The 19,822-nt window shown below is 40.4% G+C and overlaps 1 protein-coding gene across 1 annotated transcript in view; it reads right to left on the bottom strand.

Annotated features, from left to right (window-relative positions):
- LOC126184643 (synaptic vesicle glycoprotein 2B-like) overlaps window positions 1–19,822 on the bottom strand; it is a 255,137-nt gene that overhangs the window by 49,160 nt on the left and 186,155 nt on the right. Inside the window, exon 9 of the mRNA XM_049927121.1 lies at window positions 1,137–1,421. Coding sequence (XP_049783078.1) covers window positions 1,137–1,421 — 285 coding nt within the window. The remainder of the gene's footprint in view (window positions 1–1,136; window positions 1,422–19,822) is intronic.

Raw genomic sequence — 19,822 nt, 5'->3', positions numbered from 1 at the left:
CCGGTGTCAATGTGTTCTTTTTTCCATTTCCAGGAGTGTATGTTAATGAGACAACACACTTGCCATGATAATGTAAGCAAAACTAGAGACTCTTGAAAATATAGTTTTAAGAACCTACAGATGCTGACAATGCCTTGCCTAAATATTCTTGAGATAGTAAAATTCTTAGAAAACCACATAGTGTCAACTAAGTGCAGACTTAAGAAAAACAGTGAAATTCACAAGTATAACACTACAACAAATTTCAACCTGCATGTGTTACATTCTAACACACAATTGTATCAAAAGGAAACATTCCACAAGGGCTTTCAGCTATTCAATAACCTCATCTCAAGTCTAAAATATATGGAAGAAAATACACAACTGTGTAAAGCCTTGAAGTCTTATTTGCTGTGTCACTGTTTTTTGGTGTTGTTCAGTATCTGTAGCACACTGTATAATATCAGATCACATTGACTAAATAAATAATACCTTCAGAGTGAGCTGAAGTACCATTCTTGATCCACATCTCTGCATTACATTCTCTGTTTTGCTAGACATTTTGATGCAGTATGGAACAAAACTTGTCAGTATTAGCTCATCTTCAGCATGTGGCATCCTTACTTGAAACTGCCTACAGTATAATTCCAAATTCATTCTTGTGGAACCCCTAAACTCTCACAAAATATCTCCAATCTCCCATTGGCAGTCCTGCCTATATGAAACTAGTGGTAAATAGAGTCTGTTATGCCTATAATCTCAATAGATACCAGTGTAGCATGCTATGTCAGTTATTTGGAGTATCATCTGTGCTTTATGAATAGTACATTACTGTTAAGATGTGACTGATCTTGGTATTGGAATAACTAAGCAAACTGTATGTTGGTATCATGAAGTAATGTAGGTTAGACTAAGAGTCAACAATGAAGCCATTAGAACCTGAGAATGAAAACAACTGGACATAGCTGAGGAAGGCATGTGTTATAATCTAATGAAGTTACAATAATAAATAACGTCTAAGTACACTAATTATAGAAATTAATTTTACTGAGATCTCTCTCTCTCTATCTCCCCCCCCCCCCCCCCCCCCCCCCACACACACACACACTCACACACAAAACCCATATAAATTAAATACAATAGGAACATACATATACCTGGAATATTTGACTATGGAGTTTTTGAAGTATGTCCTGCTTGATTTGATATTGGTAAATTCAACATTGTCCAATGTGCAGTTTTCAAATATCACATGACTTAGAGTCAAGTGGCTAAACTGAACATTATTGAAAATGCAGTCATGGAACACCTGATTTTCAATACTGCTGTTAAAAGTATAATTTGTAAAGTTTTTACCAGTTGTATATTGAGCTTTATTTGAATATTCCTCATTTTTCATTAACTTTATGTATTCTGGAAACCAGGCAGTCAAGCCGTAATACCTGGAAGAGGAAAAATGTATGTACAATCATGTATCAATGCAAAAACATGTTTATAGAAAGTGTGGGTCATCAGTGAAATAACATAAAAGATGGCCTTTGCATTAAATAATGGTAAATGATCACAGGATGCTGTTATCTGACATAAGGATTCAGTTCAGTAAATGTCTCCTGACTTTTACGACATTACACATATATGAGATCAGGGATAGTGGTTTAGAGTGGTTAACCTCATACTTGGAAGATAGGAAGCAAAGAGTAATTATGACATTAAATTCAAGTAATTACTCCTCTGACTGAAAAATAATTTTCCATTGAATTCCATAGTATTTCTCTCCATCCCATGTAAATGACCTAACCCTACTGTTGATAATCATTCAGTTTTAGTTGCAGATTATACATTAATATTCTAACTGAAAATGAGATGCCTGAAAATTTTCCAGAAAATGTTGAAAATACTTTAGAAAAATGTTAATCATGTTTCCATCAAAATGAGCAGCAGCTGTATGTCACCAAAACTAAGATGATGACTGGAAGTCACAGAAGTAGATCATGTAAAGACTAAATCTTGAAAAAACTACTTAGCAAATAAATTAAATAACTTAGCATTAGAAATGTTTATTTTGTCAGGTGCCACAAACATGGCTTCTAGAAAGATAATTTATCACTGTCACTTTGATTCACTTGTTTGTTTTGGCACGATCTTCTGGCAGAACTCAATAAATGTCATGAAACTACTAGAATGAAAAAAATGGTAAGGAGCATGTGAACTGCCAGACAGAGGGTGTCATGCTGGCCTAAGAAATTTAAAATACTTCCTTGTACATTTATGAGCTCTTGATTTTCTTAAGCATATGCATTAAACTTTCCCTTTCCAGCACTTGTCACAGAGAAAATTTTAATCTTCCTACACACAGTTTCAAACACCAGAGTATATTTAGTTAAAAGCTTACAATAAACATAAAGGCAGGTATATATTCAGTGTGGAGAGTGGTTCAGTGAAAATATATCTTTTTACTCCTCTAGCAAGAAAGTGCCATAACTGTATTGAAGAATTCATGAATGTCAATTTCAGAGTTTGAAGAAGGCATGGAGGAAGTGCTCCAACCTCTCACTGAGCAGTAGCAGGCTCTTATGGTTGCTATTGTGACTTTGTCAGCCACATTGACTATGCAGGCTTCCATGCCATTGGTTCATTGTGGTCATGCTGTTGTTTCTGTCTTACAGGAAGATACAATTGCCATCACTTGTGGTGTTCACTTCTGTGTGCTCAGTCTGTCTGGCTGTTCCTTCAGTTCTTCTGTCCATAGAGGCAGTGTTCCAATCTCTTCTCCAGTGACAGCGGCCTCTTATGGTTTCTATCAAAAACTTGTCAACCACATTGACTATGCAGGTTTCCACACTGTTGGTGTACCAGCCACCCTTTCCCCCTTATGATAATGTGGCTGAAGACTTACAAGAAGTGGCTTCAGTAACACTTCCACACTTCTGGTGTCACTGATGCAAACATACAGGGTGACAATTATTGAACTATATGAAAAAAATCTAAATTAGTTACAAACTAAAGTGTGCAAATACTTTATTCAACATGTAAATGTCACTACAGATATTCAGATTTAGGTTATGACATGTTTGATATGCTTGCCATCCTTGTCAATGATGTGCCACAGACAAATAGCCAAATTCTGCATGACCTGCTGAAGTGTCGGAACATCGATGCTGTCGATGACCTTCTGAATGGCTGTTTTCAGATCAGCAATGGTTTTGGAGTTATTGATCTACACCTTGTCTTTAATATAGCCCCACAAAAAGGAGTCACATGTGTTCAGATCCAGAGAATATGGTGGCCAATAGAGGCCCACACCAGTGATCTCTGGGTATCCCAGAGTCAGAATGTTGTCTCCAAACTGCTCCTCCAAGACATAAAACACTCTCCTGTTTTGATGGCATTGAGCTCTGCCTTGCATGAACCACATCTTGTTTAAATCAGGGTCACTTTGGATATTGTTGTTGTTGTGGTCTTCAGTCCTGAGACTGGTTTGATGCAGCTCTCCATGCTACTCTATCCTGTGCAAGCTTCTTCATCTCCCAGTACATACTGCAGCCTACATTCTTCTGAATCTGCTTAGTATATTCATTTCTTGGTCTCCCTCTATGATTTTTACCCTCCACGCTGCCGTCCAATACTAAATTGGTGATCCCTTGATGCCTCAGAACATGTCCTATCAACCGATCCCTTCTTCTAGGCAAGATGTGCCACAAATTCCTCTTCTCCCCAATCCTATTCAATACCTCCTCATTAGTTATGTGATCTACCCATCTAATCTTCAGCATTCTTCTTTAGCACCGCATTTCAAAAGCATCTATTCTCTTCTTGTCCAGACTATTTATCGTCCATGTTTCACTTCCATACATGGTTACACTTCATACAAATACTTTCAGAAACGACTTCCTGACACTTAAATCTATACTCGATGTTAACAAATTTCTCTACTTCAACTATCATCAGTTATTTTCCTCCCCAAATAACAAAAATCCTTTAAGTGTCTCATTTCCTAATCTAATTCCCTCAGCATCACCCGACATAATTCGACTACATTCCATTATCCTCGTTTTGCTTTTGTTGATGTTCATCTTATATCCTCCTTTGAAGACACTATCCATTCTGTTCAACTGTTCTTCCAAGTCCTTTGCTGTCTCTGACAGAATTACAATGTCATCAGCAAACCTTAAAGTTTTTATTTCTTCTCCATGGATTTTAATACCTACTCTGAATTTTTCTTTTGTTTCCTTATGTGCTTGCTCAATATACAGATTGAACAGCATCAGGGAGAGGCTACAACCCTGTCTCACTCCCTTCCCAACCACTGCTTCCCTTTCATGCCCCTCAACTCTTGTAACTGCCATGTGGTTTCTGTACAAATTGTAAATAGCTTTTCGCTCCCTGTATTTTACCCCTGCCACCTTCAGAATTTGAAAGCGAGTATTCCAGTCAACATTGTCAAAAGCTTTCTCTAAGTCTACAGATGCTAGAAACGTAAGTTTGCCTTTTCTTAATCTTTCTTCTAAGATAAGTCGTAGGGTCAGTATTTCCTCACGTGTTCCAACGTTTCTACGGAATCCGAACTGATCTTCCCCGAGGTTGGCTTCTACCAGTTTTTCCATTCGTCTGTAAAGAATTTGCGTTAGTATTTTGCAGCTGTGACTTATTAAACTGATAGTTCGGTAATTTTCACATCTGTCAACACCTGCTTTCCTTGGGATTGGAATTATTATATTCTTCTTGAAGTCTGAGGGAATTTCGCCTGTCTCGCACATTTTGCTCATCAGATGGTATAGTTTTGTCAGGACTGGCTCTCCCATGGCTATCAGTAGTTCTAATGGAATGTTGCCTACTCCCGGGGCCTTGTTTCAACTTAGGTCTTTCAGTTCTCTATCAAACTCTTCACGCAGTATCATATCTCCCATTTCATCTTCATCTACATCCTCTTCCATTTCTATAACATTGTCCTCAAGTACATCGCCCTTGTATAGACCCTCTATATACTCCTTCCACCTTTCTGCTTTCCCTTCTTTGCTTAAAACTGGGTTTCCATCTGAGCTCTTGACATTGATACAAGTGGTTCTCTTTTCTCCAAAGGTCTCTTTAATTTTCCTGTAGGCAGTATCTATCTTACCCCTAGTGAGATAAGCTCAGCAAGTACACCAAGTCCTTTCATCCATACATCTCTTTTCTCATCATTGGATACTTTTCTACATGAGCGGGTATACAAAGTAAAAGGCATATTACTATAAACAAAACTAGGTCGATTGAGTCTTCAGGTCAATCCCACAGTGCCAGGTCTTGTAAGCTATGACATCTCAGTCGGCAAATGATTCTAGTCTAGGTAGCGATGCGTTCTCACAGTCGTACTTGTAGCGCACGTACCCGCTGGTGCGCCAGCCTGGTGTCGAGCCAAGCGGGTTGCGTAACCACCCAGCTAGGCACCCAGTGGGCAGTGCGGCACTATGCTTTGTTAATTTTTTCAAATTGTTGCATCCTTGAGCCCCCAATTACCAGATGTACGACTAGCGGTTCTCGGCTGACGCCCCCGGTTACAGGAGTCAAGGATAACACTTCATTAATAATTATAATACAAAGTAATATCACCAGTTACAGTTACATTTTCAGTAAGTACACCAGGTCCTTTCATCTATATATGTATTTTCTCATCATTGGATACTTTTCTACATGAGCAGGTATACAAAGTAAAAGGCGTATTTCTACAAACAAAACTAGGTCTAGATTGAGTCTCTGCATCAATCCCACAGTGCCAGGTCTTATAAGCTATGACATCTCGGTCGGCAAATGATTCTAGTCCAGGTAGCAATGCGTTCTCACAGTGGACAATTGCGAGTGTAAACCACCCACTGCCAGCTGCTCCAGTTGTGACATTGAGTGAAAAATTAACTCAACATCCACGGAAAAAAATAGGTCCATTCAGAATAACAGATTGTGCAGGTTCAACAATTTGAAAAAATTAACAAAGCATAGTGCCGCACTGCCAGCAGGGTGCCTAGCTGGGTGCTTACGCAAACCACTTGGCTCGGCACCAGGCCACTGCACCAGCGGGTACGCGCGCTCCGAGTATGACTAGAGCGTGCATATGGGATAACCCTCGCCTGCTGGTGCCTGCAGAGTCTAAGTCCATTATCAGCATGTTATGCAACCAAGGTCACGCGTTTCCTATACAAGCGGGCAGTGCACACCAGCGGAACCATTCTGCTGTGAGCTCTATCTGCAGCAGCATTGAAGCACTATGCCTCGTTGACGTGTGTATCGTCATCGTCGCCACTGCATGCCAGTTTATAAACACATAATCAGCATCAAAAATAATTTTTCCCTCAATGTCGCAACTGGAGCAGCTGGCAGTGGGTGGTTTACACTCGCAATTGTCCGCTGTGAGAACGCATCGCCACCTGGACTAGAATCATTTCCTGACCAAGATGTCATAGCTTACTAGACCTGGCACTGTGGGATTGATGCAGAGACTCAATCTAGACCTAGTTTTGTTTATAGTAATACGCCTTTTACTTTGTATACCCGCTCATGTAGAAAAGTATCCAATGATGAGAAAATACATATATGGATGATAGGACTTGCTGAAGATGTAACTGTAAATGGTGATATTACTTTGTATTATAATTATTAATAAATTGTTATCCTTGAATCCTGTAACCGGGCGTTAGCCGAGAACCGCTAGTCGTACATCTGGTAATCGGGGGCTCAAGGATGCAACAATCTGAAAAAATTAACAAAGCATAGTGCCGCACTGCCATGCCTGCTTAGCCATTTTGCACTTCCTGTTGATCTCATTTTTTAGACGTTTGTATTCCTTTTTGCCTCCTTCATTTACTGCATTTTTATATTTTCTCCTTTTGTCAATTAAATTCAATACTTTTTCTGTCACCCAATGATTTCTACTAGCCCTCGTCTTTTTACCTACTTGATCCTCTGCTGCCTTCACTACTTCATCCCTCAAAGATACCCATTCGTCTTCTACTGAATTTCTTTCCCCCATTCTTGTCAATTGTTCCCTTACGCTCTCCCTGAAACTCTGTACAACCTCTGGTTTAGTCAGTTTATCCAGGTCCCATCTCCTTAAATTCCCACCTTTTTGCAGTTTCTTCAGTTTTAATCTATGGTTCATAACCAATAGACTGTGGTCAGAGTCCACATCTGCCCCTGGAAATGTCTTACAATTTAAAACCTGGTTCCTAAATCTCTGTCTTACAATTATATAATCTATCTGAAACCTGTCAGTATCTCCAGGCTTCTTCCATGTATACAACCTTCTTTTATGATTAAGTTGTGGTCTGTGCAAAATTCCACTAGGTAGCTTCCTCTTTCATTTCTTACCCCCACTCTACTACATTTCCTTCTCTTCCTTTTCCTACTACAGAATTCCAGTCACCCATGACTATTAAATTTTCGTCTCCCTTCACTATCTGAATAATTTCTTTTATTTCATCATACATTTCTTCAATTTCTTCGTCATCTGCAGAGCTAGTAGGCATATAGACTTGTACTACTGTAGTAGGCGTGGGCTTCGTGTCTATCTTGGCCACAACAATGCGTTCGCTGTGCTGTTGGTAGCAGCTTACCTGCATTGCTATTGTTTTATTCATTATTAAACCTACTCCTGCAGTTACCCCTATTTGATTTTGTATTTATAACCCTGTATTCATCAGACCAAAAGTCTTGTTCCTCCTGCCACCGAACTTCACTAATTCCCACTATATCCAACTTTAACCTATTCATTTCCCTTTTAAATTTTCTAACCTACCTGCCCGATTAAGGGATCTGACATTCCACGCTACGATCCATAGAACGCCATTTTTCTTTCTCCTGATAACGACGTCATCCTGAGTAGTTCCTGTCTGGAGATCCGAATGGGGGGACTATTTTACCTCCGGAATATTTTACCCAAGAGGACGCCATCATCATTTATCCATACAGTAAAGCTGCATGCCCTCGGGAAAAATTACGGCCGTAGTTTCCCCTTGCTTTCAGCCGTTCGCAGTACCAGCACAGCAAGGCCGTTTTGGTTAGTATTACAAGGCTGGATCAGTCAATCATCCAGACTGTAGCCCCTGCAACTACTGAAAAGGCTGCTGCCCCTCTTCAGGAACCACATGTTTGTCTGGCCTCTGAACAGATACCCCTCCGTTATGGTTGCACCTATGGTATGACTATCTGTATTGCTGAGGCACGCAAGCCTCCCCGCCAGTGGCAAGGTCTATGGTTCATGGGAGGGGGGGGGGGGGCACTTTGGATAATTGGGGATGAAATCATCTTCTGAAACTTTCACACACCATTCACTAGTCACTGTGCCATCATGGAATATCACACTGATTATTCCGTGACTGGACATTGCACAACACACAGTGACCTGTTGAGGATGAAGAGACTTCTCAATCATGAAATGCAGATTCTTGGCCCCCAAACGGCCCACCACCACTGCTCTCACCTCCTCCGTCAGCAACTTTCCAAGCTTCCTTATTCTCCTACTCACTGTTCAGGCTCACTATCTACTCCTGCCACTGCTGCAATTGCCTATGGCATCTGAAGCAGACGACACATGTTTCAAAATTCACCCCGATGCCTGCATCAGTGGAACATCCTTCCCCTAAGTGGGGAGGGATACTATAAGCCTGTTCGAATACTTGGAAATGTCTGTGATACTAGGCCACCGGCCCACTGCATTTTGAATATTTCACCAACAGCATCTGTGTGGGCTAGCCACCAGATGCTGCTTGTGGTGGGTCACATGACTGGTGCAAATGGCATAGCATCCATCATACTATATACCAGAGCCCTACTCTTTATATGCACAGTGCAGCAGGTAATTGTTTTCATGTTGTGTTCATACTTATTGTCAGCAACTCCTTGTATCAGCACCCAAGTTGTTTCTATGTTTATGTTTGCTGTGTGGAGTGGCCATGCGGTTTGAGGTGCCATGTCACAGATTGTGCAGTCCCTCCTGCTGGAGGTTCGAGTCCTCGCTCGGGCATGGGGGTGTGTTTGTGTTTGTGTGTGTGTGTGTGTGTGTGTGTGTGTGTGTGTGTGTGTGTGTGTGTGTGTGTGGGTGTGTGGGTGTGTGCGTGTGTGTTATTCTTAGCGTAAGTAGTGTTTAACTTTAGGGACCGATGACCTCAGCAGTTTGATCCCTTAGGGATTTGCACACATTTGAACATTTTTTTATGTTTATGTTCTTAACCATTGTTGACTTGTATGTGGATGAAGAATGGACTTTGGTGCATTGTGGATGTACTGTTGTTTGTAACCCACAGTACAATACACTATCAAAGATGGAGTGTTTGTATATTCCAATAAAATCTTTCACTGGTGATTTCAGAGTCTCCGATGTAAAATTAATCAATCAAGTGTACCTTCTACTATGTGACTTAAATTCCAATATTAAGAATGAGGGCAGATTTGTTAAGCCAAATGTAAAATTGTTGTATAGTCCAGAACTAGGAAGCAAAAATGTGTGATAAATAATAAATTCAGTGATAAATGTGTTTAGGAAACCTCCATGAATGATATTTACAAATTACTTAGTACAATATTCTGAAAGTCATAATTTTACATTTTTATTGAAGTGTAACAGGTATTAACAATTTTCAAGCTTTGAATAACTCATATTACCTGCAAAAATAAATTTATTATTGTTCTTAAGGCCCTATCTTTTGATTAGATATGGTTTTAGTTTTCATTTACAGCTGTAAAACAAAACCATGTTGGCTAGTTACAAATTCAGTAGCTAATGTAATTTCAGTGGCTGACAAGAAAAGTGAAGCACCCAGAAGGGGAGGAAGAAACAAAATGAAACTTCATGTGCTGAGAGGTGTATGATGTTATGTCAGTGATTATAAAACTGAGTCAAATTTACAAAGAACTTCTGCATCCACATACATACTCTGCAAGTCACCATATGGTGCATGGCAGAGGGTACCTTGTACCACTACTATTGCCTTTCCTGTCCAATTGCAAGTGGAATGTGGGGAAAAAAACTGTATATGTGCCACTGTGTGAGCCCTAATTTCTCTTATCTTGTCTTTATGGTCCTTATGCAAAATGTACATCATTGGTAGTAGAAACATTCTCCACCTAGCCACAAATAGCAGTTCTGTAAATTTTCTCAACAGTGTTTCTCAGAACAATGTTGTCTTTCCTCCATGGTCACAAATCTAGCAGCAGGCCTCTGAATTCCTTCATTGTCTTCCTTTCATCTGAAGTGGTGGGTATCCAAAAGATGTGAGCAGTACTCAAGATCGGGCACACTAGAGTACTATACATGGTCATCTTTCTGATGAGACAGACATTTCTTGAATTCTCCCTAGAAAGCAAAGTAAACCATTCACCTTCCCTACTACCAAACTTATATGCTCATTCTACTACTGCTTTGTAATGTTACACTTAGATATATAATCGATGTAACTATGGCAAGCAGCATCCTAAATACTGTACAGGAATATTTATCCTACTCATCTCCATTAACTTGCAGTTTTCTACATTTAAAGCAAGCAGCCATTCATCACACCAAATAGAAATTCTTTCTAAATCATCCTGTGATCTCCTACAGTGGATTTCCCATTCACAATGACATAACCAGCAAACAGTTGCTGATTGCTACTCAGCTTATCCATAAGGCCTTATAGACAACAAGGTCAGTCCTATTACACTTCCCTAGGTAACTCCTGATGTTACTCTTATTTCTGATAAGTTCTCATCATCCAGAAAGAGATACTGGGTTCTATTACTTAAGAAACCTTTGAGAAACATACATACCAGGGAAACTATTCTGTAGGTTTGGACATCTATTAACGATATGTAGCTGGGTACTGTGTGAAATGCTTTCTGGAAAACTAGGAATATGGAATGTGCCTGTCGCCTTTTATCTATTGCTTGCAAGATACTGTGTGAGAGATGAGCAAGCTGAGTTTGACAAGCAGAATGCTTTATAAATATGTGCTGATTTATGAACAGTTGCTTTTCTGTCTCAAGAAAATTTATTATATCTGAACACAGAATATGTCCAAAAATTCTATTGAAAACTGATGTTATCAATATTGGTATCTAATTTAATGGGCCCGTTCTTTTATGCTTCTTATGTACAGGAGGCATCTATGTTTCTTTCTAGTCACTTGGGACTTATGCACTAGGCAAGAAATTCATGATGAATGCAGGCTAAGTTAGGGAGCAACACTAAGCACTCTCTGTAAAACTGGGATTCCATGTAGATCTGATGACATATTTCCTTTCAACTCTTTCAGTTGCTTCTCAGTGCCAAGGATGCCTATTTCTACATCCTCCATATGGTAGTCTGTATGATGGTCAAACAACGGTATGTCTGTCTAGTCCTACTGCATGAATGATTTTTCTAAACATGAAATTTAAAACTTTATCTTCCCTTTGCTGTCTTCTATTGCTGCACCTAACTGGTTGATGAGTGACTGGATAGAAGCCTTTGAACCACATAGTGTAGGACCAAAATTTTCATGGTTTCTTGATGAGACCATTTGTTGTGGTATGAAGGTGGAAGTTGTATGCTTCTTGCACTGATCTTTTTATAGACACATGAATTTCTGCTGTTTTGGCTGTTGAGATTTCCACAGACCTTTTATAACAGAGAGTAAAAGAATTTCTGCTTCCCCAGCATTTTTTGAATTTTGATATCAAACCATGGTGGAATTGTCCATTCACTGTCTAAGTAGGACGCTGCTAACAACTGGCAATATCAGCTCATTTATCAGTATAACATTGCCATCCCCTCTGACGTGGATGGATGTCTGCACGGATTTGGTTGGGAAAGCTGTCATAAAGCCATTCTACCCTCTCCTGGGGCAAGCTGGCTCATTATTGTTGTAACTGGCCATTGATATCCTCGATACTTGGTGATGGAACAGCGTTGATGTCCGAGGTGGTCACATCCATGTTCTGTCAGGACAGTTTGGGGAACTTTATAGCTGTGGAAGCATCTCAACATCATGCATAGCATTCACAGAGGTACATTCAATGTGTGGATTAGTATTGTCCTCTTGAAAAATGGCATCATGATATTGTCACATGAGAAGTAACACACAAGGATGCAGGATGTCCACAACATATCATTGTGCTGTGAGAGTTCCCTCAATCAGTACCACCCATGACTTGAAGTCATGCCCAGTGGCTGTCAACACCATGACATCAGGAGTAAAGCCACTGTGACTCTCTGAAACACTGGAAGAATGGGCTCTCCCCCACAGTCAAAATCATACTCACCAACTGCGGTCATTGAGGTTAGTGCAGAGCTGTGGCTATCACCCAACACAGTGCAATGCTATTCTTCAGCAGTCCATGCTTCCCAGTCATGGAACCACTGCAAACACAGCCATTTGTGTTGTGGTGTTAATGGTAGCCTATGCATGGGATGGTAATTCCATAGTTCAGGTGCTGCTTGTCTCCAAGCAATGGTGCAGGATGACATGGAATGTTTTAGGGACTACATTACTTATTCTTGGATGGTAGATGCAGATGTGAAGGGGTCACAGTACATTTGCTATGCAGTAAGACAAACCTACCTTGTGGCAATCAGATGAGTTTGACTGGGACATTGAGGAAAAGTATGCCTGTCAATATCTTCCCATGCAGTCCAACATCATGGCACTTTCACATCTGAATGACCCATAAATCTGGAAATTGCATGATTAGTTGAGACAGACACATGGAGACCCTCAATGGGTCCCCTTTAAAACCTCTGTCACTTGCTGATAATGCAGTCTCACATGAGTATGTGATATAATCATTCCTTTACAGTGATCACTCAGCATCTGTTGTTGTCCATGCCCCTTATATACCCTACTATTCCTGGTAACAACACTAAACATGAAAAAATAATGCACTCTGGTGGCCATTCTACCTGTCACAGAGAATTGCAACTCTAATCATTTACATACCCACCAATGGCATGTATGTGTATGAAATTTAATTGAAATTCATCCATGTCTTCTGGGTGCTACACTTTTTTGTCAGCCAGTGTGTTCCCCTCATTTAGGAATACTGGCCATGCAGCAATGAGTAATATTTTGACTTTGAAGGTTTTTAATTTTAAAAGTAAGTCAGTTAAAATCTGGTTGTATAATGTATGTTTAGAGCATTAAATTGCAATAAAAATACAAAATAATTCTGTGTATCTACTCAGTAGCAGTGCACACACAACGCCAAACTTTTATTATGACAAATTTTCTACACAGGTTGTGTTTCATGCCATTGTACCAAGGATGAGGTTTTCACATAGAAAATGTAAGGTAAAGAATTTGCCTGGCCACATGTCTATTATGGCATTTGAATTTATTATAAAAACAGAATTTATGATCCAAAAAACAAATATTTCAAAGAATTCTTGGTAAAAAAAGAAAAAAAAAGCAAATGAAAGTATGAAAGGAACAATCAGTCAAGATATAAGTATATGGGTAAGTGTTTCAAGGAATTACCAGTACTCAAATGTAAAACACCATACATAATACTATGTGGCCCACAGAAATCAAATATATCATTCCAATATTACAAGATAAAAAACAGAAACAGGAAATAATAATAAAGGATTAAAAAACTGATGCACCTTCACTCATGATGTGCATGATTTTAGAGATTGCTTATCCATACAGTTCACAGGCTGCCTTTTAGAGGCCACCTGGATCGGCCCCTGGCAAGCTTTGGTAAGTTAGCAGGGAAATAGTATTATTTAAGTGATCACAAATGAGTGCTCAGCCTATTCTGGAACTTGTATTACTGTTGTAAAGTCAACATATTCAGTGCTATGCACACCTGTACTTCATTGTATCTTATGTGTTTCTCTATAATGTACTATGTTCCATAAATTGCATGTGTTCTTGCTGTAATAAACTTGGTGATAAATGAGGTTTACATTTTCTCCATGTGTTAGTATCAGTGCTAAGTGACCCAACAAACATCTTTATGGAAGAAATACTCAAATGTATCATTTCCCAGCAGCAAGCTTTTGCAGAACAACGGCAGTCTCTCACCACTACTCTCAGTCAGGTGGCCTTAGCACGTTTGTGACAGGTTATTCTCCTGTCAGTACAACATTGCCCTTTCTGGCATATGATGAATCAGCTGAAGACTGGAACTTCTACAATACATGGTTACTCCAGCATTTCCAGATTTTTGGCATGGGCAATGCCAACCCGAATAGGGCTTTCTTTCTTTCCTGGCTTTTACTGTGCATTTATCAGTTATTGTGAGAACTTTCTCCTTTTTAAGATCCAGACAGCCTATCATCTGATGAAATGTGCTAGCTTCTCTCAACATATTACTGTGACAGAATGCATATTAATGTGATGTGTGTAGAATTTTATCATTGTCAGAAATATCCAGTCCAATATTACACAGCGTGGGCTGTAGAACTAAACAGGTTGAGCCATTGTTGTAAATTTATCGCTAGTACCCATCACAAACCCTACACCAATCACATGGTGTGTAATGTTATTATTTATTCGTCTGGTCGTGGATAGGGAAGTCCACAAAAAAGCACTTCAGTGTGAGAATCTGACACTTACGAATGTGCTCAGTATAGCACAGTCCTTTGAAGTGTCACAGGCTGCAAGCAATCAGATTGCTAGTTTGCTGCATGGCAGGTGGGAGGGGGAGGGGGGAGGGGAGGTATCGGATATCGGATGTTGCTCAGTCAACCCTTGTTAGGAACACTGCAAGTGTTTGGGATGATGGGGTAGCTGTTGCAGCAGTATGGCCTTCGTTGCATGGGACAGAGTTGGTTACCACCACAGCATCAACAGGCCATGGTACAATAGCAGCCATGTGCCCCCCCCCCTTCCATCTTACCCCTACTGCTTTGTCCAACATAAGCATGCTCTATGCCCTAAGATTGGCCAGTTTGCAACAAGTGTTGAATGAAAGGCCACATCACATTGGTGTGTAGCCCCTCTTCAATGTGGCAGACACAACAGTACTGATGGACAGAAACAGAGTCTCTACAATGACCGTCTCCCTGAACAAATTGGTTATTGACTTATGTGTGTTTAATAAACTGCTAAAAATGCAAGTGGCTTATGATGAATCAGCTGAAGATTGGGACTTCTACAAGACATGGTTACTCCAGCATTTCCAGATTTTTAGTGTAGGTGATGCCAACCTGTATAGGGCTTTCTTTCTTTGCTGGCTTTTGCTGTGCATTTATCAGTTGTTGTGCCAACTTGCTCCTTTTTAAGATCCAGCCAGCTTATCATTGAATCACCTGAACTGATTTTGGTAAATGCACAAAGATATGTGGACTTGGGCTCTCCTTCATTCACGCAGGTTCCACAGAAGTTGGTTAGCTACAATAAACAGCAGATCTTGATCCTACATAAGTTCTCCACTCCTGTCTTTAAAAATGTGCTGTTCTCCCTCTCACCTTCCTTGTTGTGGATCATTCCCATATTGCAGACCTTTTTGGGTTAGATGTGTTTAATGCTTTTGGTTTCTCCATTACCACTGAGGCAATGTTATTGTCGGATCAAGTTCTGTATCAGCAACTGGAGTCCGTCTGCTCTGAGTTTTCATCTCTGTTTTCCCCTTGGCTTGGTTTTACTGCTGGTTTTCAGGCATGAAAGAGTCTGGGCATGGCAGTCACCTGTCATATTGAGTGACTCTGTCAAGGTTCAATTACACAACTTGACATCGCTCAATGTCATTTCGTCTATTTCTTCCTGTGAAGAGCTACACCACTGGTCATCGTTAAGAAGCCAACAAGTAAGCTATGCCTCTGTGGTGACTTCAGTGTCATGATTAATTCACAGTCCAGGATAGATCCTTTGCTCTGTTCTGACAAGCTGCTCACAAAATTACCAAGTGGCTATTACTTTTCCGAGACTGATTTGTCAGAAGTGTACCTCCAGCTCCCCTAGGATGAGGCCACTAGGCACCTTCCCATTGTCAATACACCTTTCAACCTATATCAGTATCAATGCTTGCCTTTTGGCATCACTAGAATGCCCAGAATTTTCAGCATCTTTTAGAACAGTTGACAGCCTCTGTGCCCAGCTGCATCAGTTACCTCGACAATAGCACTGTTTAGCGTTCTTCCACTGAAGACCACCTTAGCAGTCTCCTAGCATTGTTTTCTGTTTTGCAGTCTGTTGTTCTCAAGAGAAATCTTGCCAAATCTCAATTTTTTCAGCTGTCAATTGAATACCTAGGTTTTGACATTTCTCATGCAGAAGTCAACCTGTTGCATCACCATGTTGATTCGATTGCGGCTTTGCCACAGATGACCTCTGTTAAGGCCAGCAAACTTTTATAGGTAAAGAGGCATACCACCATAAGTTTTTGCTGGATGCATCCACTCTTCCTCAACTCCTGTATGCACTTTTGGCTAAAAACATGCCTTTTTTCTGGTCCCCAGCTTGTGATCGAGTGTTCCCTTTCTTTAAATATAGGCTTCAATCTGCACCATTTCCAACCACTTTTGAGTGGAGTCAGCATCTTGTGTTGGCTACAGATGCCTCTCAGTACAGTCATGGTGCAGTCTTGGTGCACAGATATGTCAATGGGTCTGAACAAAACGTTGCTTATGCTTCTGAGACTTTAACTCGCAATCAGCAGCAGAATTTTCATATTGAAAAGGAAGCTTTAGCCATCAAGAAATTTCATGTCTTGTTCTAAGGTTCTAAGTTCCATTTAATCATGGATCACAGGCTATTGGTTGCTCTTTTCAACCCTTTGGCTTCTGTGCTAGGTAAGGCAGTGCATCGTTTGCAGCGGTGGGCTCTCTTCCACTCCCGTTATCATTATCAGCTCCATTACCAGCCGATGGCACAACCCACCAAAGCTGAGGTCTTATCTTGCCTCCAAGTCAGGACAGACCCAGCCTTTAAAAAGGATGAATTGCTTTGTTTCTATTTATGTACTGAGGACCAGAATGTGGTAAATGGTTTCCCCTTCATTAGTGCCATGATAGCATTGGCTGTCACTGCAGACCCTGCGCTTTGTCACGTCCTCTCTTTGGTGCAGCACAGTTGGCTGGAAAAACCCTCAGGCTGTGCCTTGCATCTCTTGTGTAATTACTTCTTCCTCCAGCACTGCATTTCTGTGTTTAACAAGGCTCTTTTCTTAGCTACGGTGGATGTTGTTCTCCAGATCGTGACTCCAGCTTACTTATGTCATAATGTACTGTGACTTCTACATGTTGGTCATTGCATCAAAGCTATGGCCTGTTGGCATGTGTATTGGTCCGGCATAGACTGGGACATTTACATGGCTTACTGCCGGTTCCACTCACTGTATTCAGCAACAGGTGGCCCCGTGGGTGTCTTTATCCCCTGCCTAACGCTGTAGTCCCCATGGCAGTGTCTGCATGTCAATATTGCTGGCCCTTCTTAAATCAGTATTCACTCATTGTAGTGGATGGCTATTCCATGGTTCCCTATGAGGCACATTGTCCATCCACATCCATGGCAGCCACTATTTTGGCCCTGTCTAAGATTGCTGCAATTGAGGAACATCCATATAACATGGTTACTGATTACGGACCCCAATTTTCATCTTTTTGTCAGACTAGTAGTGTTTACCACAGCCACCCTATTTCATCCTCAATCTAATGATGAGGCCAAATGCTTGGTTTGGACATTTGAGACTCAAATGTGGGAGTATGTATCTGCCAGGTCCTCTGAAGCTACTTTATAGAGTTTTTTTGTGTTCATATCGTTTCACTCTGGTGGGGGACAAGTGTGGCAGAGCTGCTTCATGGATGCCAGTCACAGATCCTCCTTCACCTGCTGCATCCACTGGCATCATTGGCTCCACATCAACTCTGGTCAAATGCACCTGTCTTGGCTCATGGTTTGAGCCATTGGCCAAACTGAGTTCCTGGATTCATTAAGTGTCACTGGGGCCAATGCCTGTGAGTCATCCGCACTCCTGTCAGGCAGATGTCGTGTCACTTTGACCGACTGTGGCCATGCACAACAGAGCCTGTTCTGGAGGAGCTACTACCTACTCCATCCCTGACACCTGTTCCTGTGTCACAGAAGGCCGGTTCACACGGCAGCTGCAGTTACTGCTTGGTAATCACTTTCTGCAGTTCCTACTTCCATCCCCACTCCTCTATTGTCATTGCTGGTGCTGTCCCCACTGCAATTGATGCCACAGCCACCACTGCCTCCATTGCTGGGCCCTATGCAGCCATTATCTCTGATGCCCCAGCTGACATCTCCAGTGCCAACTGCTGACCTCAACAAGGATGTTGTTATGGAGACACCATCCCCGATCTGTCCTACTGCCTCACAATAAGGGGGATAGCATGTCCAACTGCTCCCTGATCACTTCCGCACCTACTTGCGAGAGCCTGCCCGACACATGTTGCAGCAACCACCATAGGCAGGCAATGAAATGGATGAAATCTCAGTGTCTTAAGCAATCTGTGCTTATTTTCATGGTACCAAGTGCTTTTTTTCTGTAACCTGTATTTTTTTCTGTACCATGTATTTTTCTATGCATAGTGTGTTTATATATGTATGTGGTTTTCCCACCCTGTAGAAGGGAGGAGTGGTGTGCCTTCAATCATGATGTGTGCCATTTGAGAGACTGTGCATCCATGCAGTTCACAGATTCGCTTATAGAGGCCACCTGGGTTGGTCACCTGGGGTGCTCTGGTGAGCCTAACGGTATTATTTAAGCAGTCACAAATGGGTGTTTGGACTATTCTGTAAATTGTATTACTGTTGTGCAGTCAATGTCTTGCGCACTATGAACATTCTATACTTCGCATATCTTACATGTTTCTCCATAAAGCACTATGTTCCATAAATCACATTTGTTCTTGCTATAACAAAAGCAGTGACACATCTAGGAAAGATTCAGTCATTGCAAAACCTTGCAATTAGACAGAAAATAACATATTAGTAAAGAGTGAGGCACTATCTGGGGATACATCACAAAAAGAAGATGCTTACTGGATAAAGAGACATAATTAGTCATCAGTTGTACATTGTAAAAACCCCACAGTTAATGTCTAATGGTGTAGTCACCATTGTATGGAAACAAATAATTGCAGAAATTGGTGCAGGTTGTATATATTACTTCTATATACAATTTCTGATAATAGAACATATCATGTAATAAGTCATTCAACATACATTTTATTTGTGTTAATGTCATTGTAAAAGTAAGATGATTGGTAAATCTTAAAGTTAACTGGTGAAACCCAAGACATAGAATCACAATATGGTACAAGTCTGAAGTTTCTTATTATATGCCTAGATTTCAATCTTTTACCAAGAGACGTTGGTGAATCTTAGGACATACCCATACCAACTAGTAAAACCATATTCATTAAAAAAAATCAGCTCAGCAATTTATTGAAACAGTTTGTATTTATTGTAAATTTATGTGTTTTAAACATTATTACATTCCAATGTGATTATAATAAGCAATATTCCATATTAGTGAAAGATTTTGTAAAAACTGTTACCTTGTGAACATTAATTTTTGTGACAACAAGGCTGACTATTGTGGCATTTCAAATTACATAATATAGAAGACGATTTACATAAGCATTTTTCTGACATGGTTCACATAATCTCAAATAAGAAATGATTCATTCAATAGTCACATTCTTGTATTTACGACTCAGTTCCACAATCATCCGTCGACTATAGCAATGTGGGTTTCATATAGTACATTAAACAGTTCATCAAAATGAACATAATAACAAATTTCTTATTTTTCAGTAGACACCAGTGCTATGAGTTTCTCTTCACTTCCAATTCACATATCTGTAGTGAACAGATTTTTCATCAGAAATGATTTCTGCATTTTTCACTTTACTTAACAGAATATTATACTGCTCAGCAGTTACATA

The sequence above is a fragment of the Schistocerca cancellata genome, chromosome 4 (genome assembly GCF_023864275.1).
Source record: "Schistocerca cancellata isolate TAMUIC-IGC-003103 chromosome 4, iqSchCanc2.1, whole genome shotgun sequence".
In the NCBI taxonomy this organism is placed as follows: Eukaryota; Metazoa; Arthropoda; class Insecta; order Orthoptera; family Acrididae; genus Schistocerca; species Schistocerca cancellata.
This window is presented reverse-complemented; position numbering and strand designations above follow the sequence as displayed.